The 19,696-nt window shown below is 53.3% G+C and overlaps 2 protein-coding genes across 2 annotated transcripts in view; one reads left to right on the top strand and one right to left on the bottom strand.

The window, feature by feature from the left end:
- Nucleotides 1–10,025, top strand: part of LOC140399836 (REST corepressor 3-like) — a 117,328-nt gene extending 107,303 nt beyond the window's left edge. Inside the window, 5 exon segments of the mRNA XM_072489289.1 lie at nt 2,438–2,515; nt 8,457–8,514; nt 8,947–9,194; nt 9,443–9,643; nt 9,645–10,025. Coding sequence (XP_072345390.1) covers nt 2,438–2,515; nt 8,457–8,514; nt 8,947–9,194; nt 9,443–9,643; nt 9,645–9,788 — 729 coding nt within the window. The 3' untranslated portion in view covers nt 9,789–10,025.
- A 3,656-nt stretch (nt 10,026–13,681) lies between these two features.
- Nucleotides 13,682–19,696, bottom strand: part of mark2b (MAP/microtubule affinity-regulating kinase 2b) — a 121,435-nt gene continuing 115,420 nt past the window's right edge. The window contains exon 12 of the mRNA XM_072489650.1: nt 13,682–18,462. Within this exon, the coding sequence (XP_072345751.1) occupies nt 18,120–18,462 (343 nt within the window). The 3' untranslated portion in view covers nt 13,682–18,119. The remainder of the gene's footprint in view (nt 18,463–19,696) is intronic.

Raw genomic sequence — 19,696 nt, 5'->3', positions numbered from 1 at the left:
TATCTAACCCCGTGCTGTACCTGTCCTGGGAGTGTTTGATGGGGACAGTGTAGAGGGAGCTTTACTCTGTATCTAACCCCGTGCTGTACCTGTCCTGGGAGTGTTTGATGGGGACAGTGTAGAGGGAGCTTTACTCTGTATCTAACCCCGTGCTGTACCTGTTCTGGGAGTGTTTGATGGGGACAGTGTAGAGGGAGCTTTACTCTGTATCTAACCCCGTGTTGTACCTGTTCTGGGAGTGTTTGATGGGGACAGTGTAGAGGGAGCTTTACTCTGTATCTAACCCCTGCTGTACCTGTCCTGGGAGTGTTTGATGGGGACAGTGTAGAGGGAGCTTTACTCTGTATCTAACCCCGTGCTGTACCTGTCCTGGGAGTGTTTGATGGGGACAGTGTAGAGGGAGCTTTACTCTGTATCTAACCCCGTGCTGTACCTGTCCTGGGAGTCTTTGATGGGGACAGTGTAGAGGGAGCTTTACTCTGTATCTAACCCCGTGCTGTACCTGTCCAGGGAGTGTTCGATGGGGACAGTGTAGAGGGAGCTTTACTCTGTATCTCACCCCGTGCTGTACCTATCCTGGGAGTGTTTGATGGAGACAGTGTAGAGGGAGCTTTACTCTGTATCTAACCCTGTGCTGTACGTGTCCTGGGAGTGTTTGATGGGGACAGTGTAGAGGGAGCTTCACTCTGTATCTAACCCCATGCTGTACCTGTCCTGGGAGTGTTTGATGGGGACAGTGTAGAGGGAGCTTTACTCTGTATCTAACCCCGTGCTGTACCAGTCCTGGGAGTGTTTGATGGGGACAGTGGAGAGGGAGCTTTACTCTGTATCTAACCCCGTGCTATACCTGTCCTGGGAGTGTTTGATGGGGACAGTGTAGAGGGAGCTTTACTCTGTATCTAACCCCGTGCTGTACCTGTCCTGGGAGTGTTTGATGGGGACAGTGTAGAGGGAGCTTTACTCTGTATCTAACCCCTTGCTGTACCTGTCCTGGGAGTGTTTGATGGGGACAGTGTAGAGGGAGCTTTACTCTGTATCTAACCCCGTGCTGTACCTGTCCTGGGAGTGTTTGATGGGGACAGTGTAGAGGGAGCTTTACTCTGTATCTAACCCCGTGCTGTACCTGTCCTGGGAGTGTTTGATGGGGACAGTGTAGAGGGAGCTTTACTCTGTATCTAACCCCGTGCTGTACCTGTCCTGGGAGTGTTTGATGGGGACAGTGTAGAGGGAGCTTTACTCTGTATCTAACCCCGTGCTGTACCTGTCCTGGGAGTGTTTGATGGGGACAGTGTAGAGGGAGCTTTACTCTGTATCTAACCCCGTGCTGTACCTGTCCTGGGAGTGTTTGATGGGGACAGTGTAGAGGGAGCTTTACTCTGTATCTAACCCCGTGCTGTACCTGTCCTGGGAGTGTTTGATGGGGACAGTGTAGAGGGAGCTTTACTCTGTATCTAACCCCGTGCTGTACCTGTCCTGGGAGTGTTTGATGGGGACAGTGCAGAGGGAGCTTTACTCTGTATCTAACCCCGTGCTGTACCTGTCCTGGGAGTGTTTGATGGGGACAGTGTAGAGGGAGCTTTACTCTGTATCTAACCCCGTGCTGTACCTGTCCTGGGAGTGTTTGATGGGGACAGTGTAGAGGGAGCTTTACTCTGTATCTAACCCCGTGCTGTACCTGTCCTGGGAGTGTTTGATGGGGACAGTGTAGAGGGAGCTTTACTCTGTATCTAACCCCGTGCTGTACCTGTCCTGGGAGTGTTTGATGGGGACAGTGCAGAGGGAGCTTTACTCTGTATCTAACCCCGTGCTGTACCTGTCCTGGGAGTGTTTGATGGGGACAGTGCAGAGGGAGCTTTACTCTGTATCTAACCCCGTGCTGTACCTGTCCTGGGAGTGTTTGATGGGGACAGTGTAGAGGGAGCTTTACTCTGTATCTAACCCCGTGCTGTACCTGTCCTGGGAGTGTTTGATGGGGACAGTGCAGAGGGAGCTTTACTCTGTATCTAACCCCGTGCTGTACCTGTCCTGGGAGTGTTTGATGGGGACAGTGTAGAGGGAGCTTTACTCTGTATCTAACCCCGTGCTGTACCTGTCCTGGGAGTGTTTGATGGGGACAGTGTAGAGGGAGCTTTACTCTGTATCTAACCCCGTGCTGTACCTGTGTGGGAGTGTTTGATGGGGACAGTGTAGAGGGAGCTTTACTCTGTATCTAACCCCGTGCTGTACCTGTCCTGGGAGTGTTTGATGGGGACAGTGTAGAGGGAGATTTACTCTGTATCTAACCCCGTGCTGAACCTGTCCTGGGAGTGTTTGATGGGGAAATGCAATGAATTTCTGGGGAAGAAGAGATGGGGAAGATGGTGACAATGCAGTTGTTGTATCTGTTCCTCCATTATCACCGGAGATGTTAATTTTTTGCGTCACGTCTGTACCACAGGTGCAGACAATAAAACAGATAAACAGCTCATTGAAACAGACACTGGATGGCGGGATTGACAAACTGCGACCACCGGAGGTAAGGGTGCAACGTGGCTAAACCTCACTCCCATCATTGTTGCTCGAATCCTCCAATACTTGTATTTATACTGAGACAGTTGGTGTTTCTGTTGGAGCCGAGTGCAGCACCGGCTGATGTTTGGTGGAGGAATATTGGCTCGCCCAACATGGCAAGAAGTTTCCATTTTACTTCAAATAGCGAGACCTCTACATTTGCAGAGCGGAACGTGTAGAATCAGAGACAGAACCGGGTGGGAGCAGGCGGTTTGGCCCACACAGTCACGTTGCGTTTTACCCTCCCCATGAGCATTACCCTAATCCCATCTGGTCGGCAGCACACACCACTCCAGGTGCGGCCTCACCAATGCGCTGTACAATTGCAGTAAAACATCTCTATTCCTATACAAAGAACAAAGAAAAGTACAGCACAGGAACAGGCCCTTCGGCCCTCCAAGCCCGTGCCGACCATGCTGCCCGATTAAACTACAATCTTCTGCACTTCCTGGGTCCGTATCCCTCTATTCCCATCCTATTCATATATTTGTCAAGACGCCCCTTAAATGTCACTGTCGTCCCTGCTTCCACTACCTCCTCCGGTAGCGAGTTCCAGGCACCCACTACCCTCTGTAAAAAAAAACTTGCCTCGTACATCTACTCTAAACCTTGCCCCTCTCACCTTAAACCTATGCCCCCCTAGTAATTGACCCCTACACTATACACAAATCCTCTCGCTTTGAAGCCATTAATATATAATGTGAACAGTTGGGGTCCTAGCACAGATCCCTGTGGTACCCCACTAGTCACTGCCACCAATCAGAAAAAGACCCATTTATTCCAACTTTTTGCTTCCTGTCTGCTAACCAGCTTTCTATCCATCTCAAGACACTACCCGCAATCCCATGTGCTTAAACTTTACATATTAATCTGCTACATGAGACCTTGTCGAAATCCTTCTGAAAGTCTAAATAAACCACATTCACCGGTTCCCCCTGGTCAACTCGACTCGTCACATCTTCAAAGAATTCCAGTCGATTTGTCAAGCATGGTTTCCCTTTTGTAAATCCACGTTGACTCTGTCTGATTACACCACTGCTTTCCAATTGCTGTGCTAGGAAATCCTTGAGAATGGACTCCAGCAACTTCCCTACTGCCAACGTTAGGCTCACTGGTCTACAGTTCCCTGTGTTCTCCCTACCTCCCTTGTTGAATAGCGGGGTTATATTCGCTACCCTCCAATCTGGAGGAACAATTCCATAGGGAAATTAGCAGTAACAAGGACAAGCAAAGAACGGCGATAGAGAATTGGAGTTAATCTAACTAGCCGGCAGGATGGATTGGCGCCAACTCCGGGAGGAGGAGTTTCGGAACAATAAGTATTAATAACTCACCTGTTGGAGATTAGTGCAGTTAGTATTTACTATTTATTGGAGAAATCTAGCGCAAGGGACCATGTAGCTTAAATTTAATAAGTATTTATTTTATTGTAATTAATTAATTGGTACTAAATTTAATAACAATTGCTCCTTCCAAAATGTATCAGCTCGGACTTTTCAGGGTTAAATTCCATCTGCCACTTTTCTGCCCAGTTGACCATCCCGTCTGTATCTTCCTGTAGCCCGGGACTCTCAGCCTCACTGTTAACCACCCGGCCAATCTTTGTGTCATCCGCAAACTTACTGATCCCCCCACCCCCCACATAGTCATCTGTGTTGTTTATATAAATGATGAATAATAGGGGGCCCAGCACAGATCCCTGTGGTCCGACACTGGACACTGACGTCCAGTCACTAAAGCAGACGTCTGTCATCACCGTTCTTGTCTCCTACAGCTCAGCCGGCTTTGCACCCACCCTGTTACACTTTGGAAGGAGCAATTTAACAAGGAAATATTCAATGAATGGCACCACACTGGGAATTCCTCAGGAGCAGAGGGACCTTGCCGTGTTTGTCCATAAATCTCTGAAGGCAGAAGGGCAGGTTAATAGGGAGGTGAAAAAGGCATAGGGGACACTTGCCTTTATCAATCGAGGCATGGATTACAAAAGCAGGGAGGTCCTGTTGGAGTTGTATAGAACTTTGGTGAGGTCACAGCTGGAGCACTGTGTGCAGTTCTGGTCGCCACATTACAGTAAGGATGTGATTGCACTGGAGGGGGTGCAGAAGAGATTCACCAGGATGTTCCTGGGATGGAACAGTTAAGTTATGAAGAGAGATTGGATAGGCTCGGGTTATTTTCTCTGGAGCAGAGAAGACTGAGGGGCGACCTGATCGAGGTGGACAAGATTACGAGGGGCATGGACAGGGTGGAGAGGGAGCAGCTGCTCCCCTTAGTTGAAGGGACAGTAAGGGGCCTACATTAGTTTTTATTAACCATTTTCTCTGTACATACCTAAAGAAACTTTTCCAGTCCGTGTTTCTGTTCCCCGCTAGCTTACTCTCGTATTGTATTTTCCCCTTCATAATTAAACCCTTGGTCTGTCTTTGCTGAATTTTAAACAGTTCCCAATCCTCAGGTTTATTGCTATTTCTTGCTAATTTTTATGCCTCTTCTTTGAATCTAATACTATCTCTAATTTCCCTGTAAGCCATGGTTTGGCCACAGTTCCCTTTCTACTCTTGCGCCAAATAGGAATAATCAATTTTTGAAGTTCACCCATTTGTTCCTTGAATTGCCATTGCCTGTCCGCTGTCCTTCCTCTCAGTAATGTCTCCCAGTCCGTCATACCCAGCTCATGGTGCCTCACACCATCACAGTTACCTTTACTGAGGTTCAGGACCCTGGTCTCAGAATCAACAACCCCACTATCCACCTTGATAAAGAATGTGACCATATTATGGTCACTCATCCCCAAGGGTTCTCTCAGAAATAGATTGCCAACGAATCCTTTCTCATCAAAGGCCTGTTCCTTTGTTGGCTCATCAACACACGACCAGAAATCCATCCCGTACACACTCCAGACATTCCTCCTCTGTGACTAATTTCAGTACCAAATCTATATGCAGATTAAAGTCACCATGATCACAGATGTTCCTTTACAAATTTACCAATAAAGTTATATTCAATACACCTAAATTGCATTGGGGGGAATGACTCATTCAGAGAACAGCACTGTCAACTATACAGCACTCCCCCAGTATAGCAGTGCATTTCAAACCCACTAACTCTTCACACACAAGTGTGTCTCAACTGAACCGAGCTGATTTATTCTGGACATGATTGAAGCCATTTCACGCGGTATAATCCTGAGGGAGTGCCGCACTGTCAGAGGGTCAGTACTGAGGGAGTGCCGCATTGTCAGAGGGTCAGTACTGAGGGAGTGCTGCACTGTCAGAGGGTCAGTACTGAGAGAGTGCTGCACTGTCAGAGGGTCAGTACTGAGGGAGTGCTGCACTGTCAGAGGGTCAGTACTGAGGGAGTGCTGCACTGTCAGAGGGTCAGTACTGAGGGAGTGCCGCACTGTCAGAGGGTCAGTACTGAGAGAGTGCTGCACTGTCAGAGGGTCAGTACTGAGGGAGTGCCGCACTGTCAGAGGGTCAGTACTGAGGGAGCGCCGCATTGTCAGAGGGTCAGTACTGAGGGAGCGCCGCATTGTCAGAGGGTCAGTACTGAGGGAGTGCCGCACTGTCAGAGGGTCAGTACTGAGGGAGTGCCGCACTGTCAGAGGGTCAGTACTGAGGGAGTGCTGCACTGTCAGAGGGTCAGTACTGAGAGAGTGCTGCACTGTCAGAGGGTCAGTACTGAGGGAGTGCCGCACTGTCAGAGGGTCAGTACTGAGGGAGTGCCGCACTGTCAGAGGGTCAGTACTGAAGGAGTGCCGCATTGTCAGAGGGTCAGTACTGAGGGAGTTCCGCACTGACAGAGGGTCAGTACTGAGGGAGTGCCGCACTGTCAGAGGGTCAGTACTGAGGGAGTGCCGCACTGTCAGAGGGTCAGTACTGAGGGAGTGCCGCACTGTCAGAGGGTCAGTACTGAGGGAGTGCCGCACTGTCAGAGGGTCAGTACTGAGGGAGTGCCGCACTGTCAGAGGGTCAGTACTGAGGGAGTGCCGCACTGTCAGAGGGTCAGTACTGAGGGAGTGCCGCATTGTCAGAGGGTCAGTACTGAGGGAGTGCCACACTGTCAGAGGGTCAGTACTGAGGGAGTGCCGCACTGTCAGAGGGTCAGTACTGAGGGAGTGCTGCACTGTCAGAGGGTCAGTACTGAGGGAGCGCTGCACTGTCAGAGGGTCAGTACTGAGGGAGTGCCGCACTGTCAGAGGGTCAGTACGAGGGAGCGCCGCACTGTCAGAGAGTCAGTACTGAGGGAGTGCCGCACTGTCAGAGGGTCAGTACTGAGGGAGCGCCGCACTGTCAGAGGGTCAGTACTGAGGGAGTGCCGCACTGTCAGAGGGACAATACTGAGGGAGCGCCGCACTGTCAGAGGGTCAGTACTGAGGGAGTGCTGCACTGTCAGAGGGTCAGTACTGAGGGAGTTCCGCACTGTCAGAGGGTCAGTACTGAGGGAGTGCAGCACTGTCAGAGGGTCAGTACTGAGGGAGTTCCGCACTGTCAGAGGGTCAGTACTGAGGGAGCGCCGCACTGTCAGAGGGTCAGTACTGAGGGAGTGTCGCACTGTCAGAGGGTCAGTACAGAGGGAGTGCCGCACTGTCAGAGGGTCAGTACTGAGGGAGTGTCGCACTGTCAGAGGGTCAGTACTGAGGGAGTGCCGCACTGTCAGAGGGTCAGTACTGAGTGAGCGCCGCACTGTCAGAGGGTCAGTACTGAGGGAGTGCCGCACTGTCAGAGGGTCAGTACTGAGGGAGTGCCGCACTGTCAGAGGGTCAGTACTGAGGGAGTGCCGCACTGTCAGAGGGTCAGTACTGAGGGAGAGCCGCACTGTCAGAGGGTCAGTACTGAGGGAGTGCCGCACTGTCAGAGGGTCAGTACTGAGGGAGTGCCGCACTGTCAGAGGGCCAGTACTGAGTGAGCGCCGCACTGTCAGAGGGTCAGTACTGAGGGAGTGCCGCACTGTCAGAGGGTCAGTACTGAGGGAGTGCCGCATTGTCAGAGGGTCAGTACTGAGGGAGTGCCGCACTGTCAGAGGGTCAGTACTGAGGGAGTGCCGCACTGTCAGAGGGTCAGTACTGAGGGAGAGCCGCACTGTCAGAGGGTCAGTACTGAGGGAGTGCCGCACTGTCAGAGGGTCAGTACTGAGGGAGTGCCGCACTGTCAGAGGGCCAGTACTGAGTGAGCGCCGCACTGTCAGAGGGTCAGTACTGAGGGAGTGCCGCACTGTCAGAGGGTCAGTACTGAGGGAGTGCCGCACTGTCAGAGGGTCAGTACTGAGGGAGCGCCGCACTGTCAGAGGGTCAGTACTGAGGGAGTGCCGCACTGTCAGAGGGTCAGTACTGAGGGAGTGCCGCACTGTCAGAGGGTCAGTACTGAGGGAGTGCCGCATTGTCAGAGGGTCAGTACTGAGGGTGTGCCGCACTGTCAGAGGGTCAGTACTGAGGGTGTGCCGCACTGTCAGAGGGTCAGTACTGAGGGAGTGCCGCATTGTCAGAGGGTCAGTACTGAGGGAGTGCTGCACTGTCAGAGGGTCAGTACTGAGGGAGCGCCGCACTGTCAGAGGGTCAGTACTGAGGGAGTGCCGCATTGTCAGAGGGTCAGTACTGAGGGTGTGCCGCACTGTCAGAGGGTCAGTACTGAGGGAGTGCCGCACTGTCAGAGGGTCAGTACTGAGGGAGTGCTGCACTGTCAGAGGGTCAGTACTGAGGGAGTGCCGCACTGCTACAGCAGCCGCTACTTTTCAAATGTCCTTCCAAGCCGTGCATCGTTTTGGGGTGTCTGGTGAGGGTGGGAGATGTTTGAGGAATGGCAGCGACTTCACTGTTAGCGCTGAAGTGTTGACCAGTGCCAGTGCGGTTTGTTTCTCAGTGAACGCTATTGTAACACTCCCTCTCTCCTTCTCCACCTCCACAGACCACGCCGAAGCTGAACGCTCGCTGGACGTCCGAAGAGCAGCTGCTCGCTGTTCAAGGTATCCACGCCTCTCCTTGAATCGTGCAGGCTCCGCATCCTTCTCTAGTTAGATTGACAGCGTCTTACTCCAGTGCACCTCCCAGTGAGGGATCTCAGTCAGGCTGCCAGGCTGCGTCCGTTCATGTACTAGATGGTGCTTGAGTTGACCTGTCAGGGGAGACGTTGCTGTTTCACCCCCATTCCCCCGAATCCATGTTGTGTTGTCTGAAGTTGAGAGGCTTTAGGGGAAGTGGGTAGAAGTGAAAGCCGACTCGGCCCCTCAGGGCTGTGGACATGGGCACCAGTTACCCCCATCTCCTCGGCACCGGGGCGGGGCGACGCTCTCTGTTTGGTTTGGGGGGGGGGGGGGGGGGGTCGGTATGTTGGAAGATGGAAATTGCCCCACCCACACCCCAGAGGAAAAAAAATCCCAAAATGTTTCTATGTTCAGGAATCCGTAAATATGGGCGGAATTTCCAGGCCATTGCGGAAGTGATCGGCAACAAGACGCTGGCCCAGGTGAACACTTTCTTCGTCAGTTACCGTCGCCGGTTCAACCTGGAAGAGATCCTGCAGGAGTGGGAGGCAGAGCAGGAGGTTCAGGGACATCCCACCAGCATTCAGCCAGGACTGGACGATGGCAATGGCTCCAACCAATCACTAGCCAGCAGCGAGGAGGAAGTCGAGGAGGAGGCCGAGGTACATTGAGTTATACGATGCCTGCTGGTAGTAGTGGGGGGGGGGGGGGCTGGAGGAAGGTACGAGGGGGCGTTGTAGGGATATTAGTTGCATTTGAGGAGCCAGTTTTTAGGAAGATCTGAATATTAAGCTGCGTTGTGTGATTTTGTGCATTGCAATGTGTTCTGTGTCCATTGCCGACGTACTTTTAACCCCCTGCTTACCCCCAACCCCCCCCCCCCCCCCCCACCCCCCTTGTCTCTCCGTAGGTCCTGGAGACGCCGGTGCCCGCTGCCCCCCCAGCTCTGCCCGCCCCCACCCCAGCTCCCACCCCAGTGACCGCAGCCACCCTCTCCCAGCCTCCCCCGCTGCTCAGGCCGACTCTGCCTGCAGCCCCGGCCCTGCACCGCCAGCCCCCTCCCCTGCAGCAGGGCCGCTTCCTCCAGTCCCGGCCCCCCCTCAACCAGCCTCCCCCCCCCGCTGATCCGGCCCGCCCTGCCGCTGCCCCCCGGGGCCCGGCAGAACCCCCGGCCCATCCTCCCCTCCGGCACCTCTCCGCACCTCCCCACGCTCATCGGGATTCAGCTTGAGTCGCAGTCGTCCTCCGCGCACTGAGCTCCGCCAAAGACTGCGACCCGCCAGCGTCGCAGCTACGATCAAGAAAAGATGCGAGCACCAGATCTACTAGCAGTGAAGTCACAAGCATCGTAGCTGGGATCAACTAGGACCGCAAGCATCGTAGCTACGACCAGCAGCAACATCGTAGCTACGAACAGCAGCAACAAGAACTGAGTTTTATCGCTACTTTTTTTTTTCTTCACTAATTTTAAAGCATTAGTTTTAAAAATCAAAGATAGGGTTTTAAACTGTTTGGTGCTTTGTTAACAGGTGGGGGGCGCAGCCCAACCCCCCGATCAGTAACACTACAATGCAGCCAGCGTGCAGCCCCCCCTTGCAGGCAGCCCCCTCCCCCCCAGGCAGCCCCCGACTCTCCACGCCCCCCAATCAGTAACACTACAACACAGCCAGGCCGCCCCCCCCCCCGATCAGTAACACTACACAGCCAGGCAGCCCCCCCCCCCCCCCCCCCCCCCCCGATCAGTAACACTACACAGCCAGGCAGCCCCCCCCCCCCCCCCCCCCCCCCCGATCAGTAACACTACACAGCCAGGCAGCCAATCCAACTTCATCCTGAGCTGGTCACTAAACCCATTTTGGGAAAGGTGGTGGGCCTATGTCCTGGAATGGGATAGAGGCGGGTCAGTCCCGGACCCCAGAATGGGATAGAGGAGGGTCAGTCCCAGTGTGAACCCGGGTCCCTGGCACTGAGACAGCAGCGTTAACCCGGGTCCCTGGCACTGTGAGACAGCAGTGTTAACCCGGGTCCCTGGCACTGTGAGACAGCAGGTTAACCCGGGTCCCTGGCACTGTGAGGCAGCAATGTTAACCCGGGTCCCTGGCACTGTGAGACAGCAGTGTTAACCCAGGTCCCTGGCTCTGTGAGACAGCAGTGTTAACCCGGGTCCCTGGCACTGTGAGACAGCAGTGTTAACCCTGGTCCCTGGCACTGTGAGACAGCAGTGTTAACCCGGGTCCCTGGCACTGTGAGACAGCAGTGTTAACCCGGGTCCCTGGCACTGAGACAGCAGTGTTCACCCAGGTCCCTGGCTCTGTGAGACAGCAGTGTTAACCCGGGTCCCTGGCACTGAGAGACAGCAGTGTTAACCCGGGTCCCTGGCACTGTGAGACAGCAGTGTTCACCCAGGTCCCTGGCTCTGTGAGACAGCAGTGTTAACCCGGGTCCCTGGCACTGAGAGACAGCAGTGTTAACCCGAGTACCTGGCACTGAGACAGCTGTGTTAACCCGGGTATGTGCAAACTCCACATGGACAGTGACCCAGAGCCTGGGTCGAACCTGGGACCTCGGCATCGCGAGGCAGCAGTGCTAACCACTAACCCCCCCGATCTGCCTTTAATAATCACTCGCTCCAGACTAACTTCCCCTGACTCATCTACCAGAACACCCAGATCCCTCTGTACCTCAGAGTTCTGCAATCTCTCTCCATTTCTCTCAATCATGGTCTTGCCACTCGACAAACGCGCACTTTGAGCTCCTTGGGGGAAAGTCATGTGTGTCGATCAAAGGGATTGCTGTTTTCCTGGTCCAGGTGTTGTTTGGGAGTAGGCGGTGCCTTTAGGGCGCTTTCGGAGATGTAGCAAGGTCATGGATAGACACCCAGATCCCGCTGCTAGCTTATGCTCCGTCTCCAACAGCGGGTGGGGGGTGATAACAGTGAAATGTGCATTTCCGTTCTTGCGCACCAAGTAAACAGCTCTGCGTGGGGTGGGGCGAGACTTGCTTGGAATCATTAACCTGCTTCTTGGTGAATATAGAAAGCAGTGGTTATGATCGGATTCGCCAAGTTCAGTCCATACAACTTGCCTGTGAGATACTAAAATAGCAGATGTGTTGCACTAACCTGCGGCAACGTCTGAATGAAACGACAACAGTTTGACACACTGACCTGCCTATTTATCCCCAGATATCCCATCTCCCTCAAGCACATCTCTTCCGCCCTGTGGCCCAAGGTGAGGAGCAATTTGGGGGTGTCCAGCACAATTGCAGAAAGTGTTCTCTGATTTCCCATATAAGCTAATGAATTAAGTTTGATGAATGCGTGGCATTTTAGCCAAATTCCCTTTATTTGTGGGGGCGGGCGAGAGAAATGGTCAAGATTGTGAAATGTGACAGATGTCCTGTTTGTGCACGTGAGACAGGCAGACCTGGGTAAAGACAGTTGCTGTTTATTCCTTTACCCCATTTTGTCCCTTGCACAGTTTGGCAGAGAGGCAATACTCATTTAATCACTAATATCGCAGCAGCCATTATCGCGGGAAACATTTAAAAATGTTGCATTAAATTTCAAAATGAAATGGCTGAACTCCAATGAAAGTGTAGCTCGTTCCCTAATGGATTGCTCCTTCACCGTAATCCGGGTATGGTTCCGGCTCTTCCCCCTAGACTAGCAGGACTTGATGTCAATCGAAAATGACTAGAATTTATTTTTTAGTGATGTTTTTTCTGGGATGGTCACTCCGACCTCAGTAAGTGCTTCTGTCCTGCTGTGGACGACTGTTTCAGTATTAGCTACCTGTATGTTCCATTGTGTCTTTATTCAGAGTATTTGTGGGTGTGTGTGCGTGCGCCCCCGTGCGTGCATATTTTTAAATGTCATTTGACAATTCTTTAACTTATTTTTGGTGTTTTACAAGAAAGGTTTTTTTTAGTGAGTTTGGTATACTTCCCTCCCCTGCTTAGTCCGTCAGTTCAGAATTTCCTGGGTGTTGAGCAATGGAAATTGTCAATTATGGGATTTCAATAAAGTATTTTACTAGACACCGACTTCGACTCGTGTTTTTCTTTGGGCTGGTAACAGATTTGCAGGTGAGGCAAGGTTGTTTCAATATCTCCATTCCCCATCACCACTTTCAGGGCATCCGTTTGGGAGAGGCAAGCAATCAGTCTTTCACACCCTTTCCACGGGGAGTACTGTGCATGTCTGTGTGCGGCGGTGTAAATGTGAGCCTACTAGTACTCACACATTTATTATTTATGTTTCTTAGCGATGCGAGCCCTGAGAACAACCCCCTCCGAGGGGGTTCCTGACATCTTCCCTGTTCCTTCAGAGCCAGGGTTTGGGTCACTGTCTGTGTGGGTTTCCTCCCACAAGTCCCGAAAGACATTCTGAATTCTCCCTCCGTGCACCTGAACAGGTGCCGGAGTCTGCAGTGATAATGTAAGATTATATGTGGAGTTTGCATATTCCCCCCACAACTGTGCAGGTTAAGCGAATTGGCCACACCAAACAAAAAAGGGGTTGAGCTGCGATATCACTCGTCCCGTGTCTCCTCGATACGGGGAGCTGGGTAAACGGGTTTTCCATTCAGTTAGAATTCTTCAGCCGTCTGCCCAACCGTTTCCACTGAAGCTATTTGAGCAATTTACGTCCCCCCCACACCTCCGAATTGAAGACTACACGGTGACAGTAAACCGTCACTTTAGAACAGATGAGGAGAAATTTCTTCAGCCAGAGAGTGGTGGGTCTGTGGAGGCCGGGATGTTGAGGGATATGGACTTGAAATCAGCCATGATTGAAGTGTGGAGTGGACTCGATGGGCCGAATGGCCTTCCGCTCTAAACAAACCCCTCCGTCTAATTTATTTAGCGAATGACAGTCCTGAATCCGAGCGGTTTTGTCCCAGCGCTGCTGTGCGGTGTGTGGACTGGATGTTCCTGTGCCCCATCCGTGGTGCTGAACCAGACCCGTTACGGGTGGGCCACACTCTTTGGAAGATTGAAACCCGGTTGGGTTTGAGACCAGATGCGTGATTGTCATGATTCCCGTTTTGTCCGGGTGGAATTTGCGTTGGGAGTTGTACCTGAACAGATTAACACGGAGTGACAACACCCCTCCATCGAAACATTAACGACAGCAGGGAGGCCGGTGTTATTGTTAAACTATAGCAGGGGAATCTTTATTATAAGTCATAAATGTGAACTTTTTCCAGTCCATATTTAATACAACATCATTTTCCCCCACTGATGCCAGGTTTCAAATGAAAGGGTCATTCAAATTAATACAAAAACAGCTACAAAGACCAATCTCCCAGTCCAGGTCATGCAAAAAATGTGTCTCAAAACTCATGATTTTTTTTTTTTTTTAAATTAAATAAATCCCACCCCCACAGACACACACAGGAAATCGGCGAGGTTGCAAATTATCCTCAAACTTCGAAGCGATTGGCGGTGTTCCGGCATCACAGACATTGAAAATCTAAAGGCAGACACAACCCAGCAGGTTGGGAGTGTAAATGGGAATCTCTCGCATTGGACAGGGTAACACAGGTGTGCGAGCCTGCTCTGGGTGAAGGTTAGCGTGCTGCTAACATTGGCAAATCATTTATAATGACTGAGTAGCAGGTCCTAGTAGGGCGGGGGGGGGGGGGGGGGGGGGGGTGGTTAGGGATTCAGCTGCGGTGTTTTTTTATGATGGTTCCTCCCGCCCCAAATCACCATCGCTGGCCAAAACTAGGTTTTCACAAGAACTGCTGCCTCGACAGCTAAGGGACTGGGGCTTAATGCTGTGGTGATGTCTGGGGAAGGGCTGTGTTTAATATATTTCTGGAGTAACAGCAGCAGCAAACTATACAACAAAAAATGGAAGTGGGGGGGGGGGTAGTTGGGAGGTCACTGACCCGGCCATCTTGGCAAACAGGCCACGGGCACCAACGGATCGTTGGCGAGAGGGTGATCGACAAAGGCTTCCGCAGATGCCAATCCCCCCCCAAAACATTAATGCAGCTTGACAAAAAGAGGAATATCTTACAGGACAGTCGGCATCAAAGGAGATTTGGGGGGGGGGGGGAAACTGAAAAATAAACCCTTGCGGCTAAATTCAAAGAAAACTTGAAGGAGTTGATTGAAGAATCTAGTGGTTCGGTAAGAAATGGCAGCGAATAATGCATTTCCGATACACAGAACCAGACAGGGTGGGGAGGCCTGTGTTTTGGGTCATTTACAGCACTGGGTTGGTGGTTTGTCATATCCATGTATGCTGTACAGGTGATCTATTATACACGGGTCTAACTACCACATATTCAGCAGATAATCAGTAAGCTGGTACGACCTGCACAGTGGACCATTATGTACAGTCACCACTGAGAAATATTCAAGTCTCTGAATTTCAAAGAAAAGAAGAGGTTTCTAAATTGGAAAGAGCAGTTGGAGCCTCACCGAGATCGAACAGCAGAACGAAAAGCAAAGCCGTTCCTGTACACATCAGCGAATACAATTTGACAATTGAAAAATTAAAGACTGGCTTTCTCTATGTTACAGTGCTCCGCCGAGTCCGGAGTTTAATTAAAACACGGAAAAATAATCAATTTCTCTCAAACTCCCAAGAGGAGCCGTGTGAACTTGGGGCCAGATGTCTGTCTGCGGGGCAGTGCGGTGGGTTAGCACTGCTGCCTCACGGTGCCGGTCCCAGGTCACTGTCCGTGAGGAGTTTGCACATTCTCCCCGTGGGTCTCACTCCCACAACCCAAAGGTGTGCGGGGTCGGTGGATTGGCCGCGCTAAACTGCCCCTTCATTGGAGAAAAAGATGTCTGCCTGCGAAAAGGGCGGAGCTGAAGGAATCACAACGCCTTCTGCCATGCTCAGGCCCAACGATGGTCTCACACGCATCAAACCGCTTCTCATCGTTCAACTGAGCTCAACCTGGGGACAGAGGGCAAACGGGGCCTCCTGCCCCCCCCCCGTCCCGTCGACGCTGGATTGGGATTGATGCAGGTTAACAGGCCACATGGAGTCAGCCAGCAACCCCACTCACATGGTGATGGAGAATGGGTGGGGGGCTATGGATGTGCCGGACACAAACCCAGGCAGACCCAGGCATGGAGTGAACTAACTCACCTGGAGCTAGTCAGGCACAGGAGGCCCCTCTGGATTCACTGAGCATCCACCTGGAGAACTGCTCATTAAAGGTACAAGTGTCAATATAATTATAATCTCAAACTGAAGAGAACACGGAAATAAAAATTAACCTGCAAATTAAAATGCCGCCTCGACCATTTGTGAAATGTTTGCGTTGGTCGGAACGGCAGAACCATTGCTCAGACTCCCCCTCCCGTCTCCGCATCCTCACTGAGTTTTGACAGGTGGTGAGGGTACCCCTCGATCCGGAGTCATTGTCCACCAGATCTCACCGTCCCTGGTGGCTACCCTTTCCCCAGATACTGGTCCATTCAGCACTGCCTCTTCGCCAATCCCCAATTCCCTCATTCCTCCAGCCCACCCACTTAACTCCCCCCCTCCCCTGCTCACCCTCGCCTCTACCCAACCGTGGTCGGCAGAAGCTGAAACTGCTCATCAAGAGGGAGGGAGGGGGTGGATAGCTGGAAGGAGGTACCCCTCTGCCCCCCCTCCACCCACCCAAATGCGGACGCCCCTCCAACAGTTCACCAGTCGACAAGGTAATTAACCAGGAGACAAACCCAACTTCTGGCACAATTTCTCAGCTGGATCGGAAATAATTGTCCCTGAGAGTTGTGCCCCCCCCCCCCCCCCCCCCCCCTCCACACCAGTGCCCCCAATATCCGACCTGTCATCTCCACACACACAGCAACCCCCCCTACACCTGCCATTCTCTGCTCCATTGCAGATTAACCAAACTGACCGACAGCAATGGGACATGTAGCCCCAACGCTCATTCTGCCCCCCAACCACGGTAAAAGGGGCTGGTGAGGCAGTGCCAACGTGAAGCACAATGCCAGCTCCTGCTGCTATTTGGGGCACGGGATTCACTGACACTAGGCGTCCGATCGGAGCTATCCGATGGTGGGTGAGTTGCTGCTTCGTGGGAGTGAGGAGGTGCCCGGCGGAGCTGCTAAATCTGACCCCTTGCCGACTCTATCCCTGTTCTGGAAGACGAGGCAATAATAGGAGCGGAAACATCAGGCAGGAAATTAACAATCTTTTCATTCTGTGGGTGGGTGATGCCAGGAATTAATCACGGAGACCGTGGGTCCAGAGAATTATTTAATCAGCAGTGGTTGAGGGAAGAATGTTGGCCAGGACCCTGGGAACACAACACAGGGTTAATTTACTCGGGAGTGCGGGAACGATCCCGCCGTGACAATTCTGGGAGCATTGACATTCAACTTGATAAAGAATGTTTCCCAATAGTCTGAGAGTAATTGGCAGCTTCAAATTAATTTTAAAAACAAGGGAGGGGGGAAAAGGCTGCATTCGATCACTGACAATTTGAGGAACCTTTTCCGAAACCCGTGCAGCAAAGTCTCTGAAAGCAACGTGCCCTCGACGGGCTGTGCGAGCCGGGACAACTCTGAGCAGAGTACCAGAGGGTGGCGGAGACGGTGGTTTTTTGTGAGGGAGAGGAGGCAGTTCCCCAAAGACAGGAGGCCCAGTTTTAAACAGCAGCTCGTGAGCAGATAGTGTTGATGTGTGTAGTGTAACGGCTCACGAAGCAGGGGAGGGGGGGGGGGGGGAAACAGGGAGGGAACCAGGGATTAGTCTGGGGCAGCGTACAGGATGAGGTGGGGGGTAGAGCCCACAACGGGAGTGCAGGGGAGAAGAAATGAGAGACGGGGGAACCTGGGGGGGCGGGGATGGGCTACAGGAACAGGGGTTATCCTGTCCTGAAAGTGGGAGCCGCTCGTGCCCCCCACTCTCCCCCTCCCCACCAGCAGTTCCTCCGTCACAGCTGGCTGAGCACGAGGCGCGTTCCAGCCGCTTTGGAGAGGCGGACAGTCCAATATCAGGAGGGCCATGGTTCATTTCCTCCTGGTACAGGGGACAGCGAAACAGGGATCCTGGGAATCAGACCCTACACACCTGCGGGAAGGGATGGAGAAGGGGAAATGGGAGAGGGTGGGGAGGGGGGAAAGAGGGGAAACCCACAAATGAATCAAATGCTACAATTGGACAACTTGTGCGGCGGTCGAAAGCTTCGCTCGAGATGCTAAACCCCCCCCTCTCGTTTCCCCCCCCCCCCTCAGACCCGGCAGACAGAACATCAGAATCCCAGTTCGCGGGAAGCTGGGTTAGCTGGAGAGGACACCACAGCAGGTTAGTGTAATGCACCGCGCGAGATCCCAGGCTAACTCACCTTGGACGTGTGCGGGGAGAGACAGGGCAGGAGGGGGGGGGGGGGGGGCCTTTTGACAACCTGCCTTCCCCACGGCAACAATGCGTCGGGAACGTGTGCGATACATGATCAGTCAGGTAAAAAAAAAATAATCAGCTAAGAAATAAACTTAAAAACTCTAAATGAATCACAAAACTGAAAAGAATTCAGCCCAGAAACGGTCTGCTTCGGCCTGCTCCCATTCTGCCTCCAACAAGCCCGATCGAGTGGCCGCTGTCCTCACAACTTCAGTTCATTGGCAATTTTGGACGCAATGTTCTTGAAAGCGATGGAGGTGCCGGATATCCGCTTGAAGCGGACGCCATTGAGAGAGAGTCGGGGCAGTTTGCACACCTCCATCTCCCACTGCACCAGGTTATCCTTGGTGGGGTCCCCGTGCATACAGAAGAGCATGTACCTCTCCCGCCCTTCATGTTCACAGTTATTGGCATCCAGCACCTTGCCGATCTCCTTCATCATCTCGTTGGGTTCCATTGAACTCGTCGTCTTCATGCTCCAGGTGAAGCGCAGCGAGCGAGGCTTCCCGTCTCTGTTCTCGTCTTTCTCCCCGCTGAGGTTGGATCTGAGGGGGGGGGGGGGGGGGAGAGGAGGTCACAATTCCAATTACAAACAGGCCATTCAGCCCAACTGATGATTCTGTCCCCCCCCCCCCCCCAATCGACCCTATCCTTCGATTTCTCTCCCCCTCATGTCTATCCAGCTTCCCCCCTTAAATATATAAACATCATCATCCCATTCTCCCCGCGAGTCCCACATTCTCCCCACTCCCCGTGGGAGCGAGTCCCACATTCTCCCCACTCCCCGTGGGAGCGAGTCCCACATTCTCCCCACTCCCCGTGGGAGCGAGTCCCACATTCTCCCCACTCCCCGTGGGAGCGAGTCCCACATTCTCCCCACGCCCCGTGGGAGCGAGTCCCACATTCTCCCCACTCCCCGTGGGAGCGAGTCCCACATTCTCCCCACTCCCCGTGGGAGCGAGTCCCACATTCTCCCCACTCCCCGTGGGAGCGAGTCCCACATTCTCCCCACTCCCCGTGGGAGCGAGTCCCACATTCTCCCCACTCCCCGTGGGAGCGAGTCCCACATTCTCCCCACTCCCCGTGGGAGCGAGTCCCACATTCTCCCCACTCCCCGTGGGAGCGAGTCCCACATTCTCCCCACTCCCCGTGGGAGCGAGTCCCACATTCTCCCCACTCCCCGTGGGAGCGAGTCCCACATTCTCCCCACTCCCCGTGGGAGCGAGTCCCACATTCTCCCCACTCCCCGTGGGAGCGAGTCCCACATTCTCCCCACTCCCCGTGGGAGCGAGTCCCACATTCTCCCCACTCCCCGTGGGAGCGAGTCCCACATTCTCCCCACTCCCCGTGGGAGCGAGTCCCACATTCTCCCCACTCCCCGTGGGAGCGAGTCCCACATTCTCCCCCACTCCCCGTGGGAGCGAGTCCCACATTCTCCCCCACTCCCCGTGGGAGCGAGTCCCACATTCTCCCCACTCCCCGTGGGAGCGAGTCCCACATTCTCCCCACTCCCCGTGGGAGCGAGTCCCACATTCTCCCCACTCCCCGTGGGAGCGAGTCCCACATTCTCCCCACTCCCCGTGGGAGCGAGTCCAACATTCTTCCCACTCCCGTGGGAGCGAGCCCACATTCTCCCCACTCCCCGTGGGAACGATTCCCACATTCTCCCCACTCCCCGTGGGAGCGAGTCCCACATTCTCCCCACTCCCAGTGGGAGCGAGTCCCACATTCTCCCCACTTCCCGTGGGAGCAAGTGCCACATTCTCCCCACTCCCCGTG

The sequence above is a fragment of the Scyliorhinus torazame genome, chromosome 24 (genome assembly GCF_047496885.1).
Source record: "Scyliorhinus torazame isolate Kashiwa2021f chromosome 24, sScyTor2.1, whole genome shotgun sequence".
NCBI lineage: Eukaryota > Metazoa > Chordata > Chondrichthyes > Carcharhiniformes > Scyliorhinidae > Scyliorhinus > Scyliorhinus torazame.
Note: the sequence above shows the minus strand (reverse complement) of the source record. Positions and strands in the feature narration are given on the sequence as shown.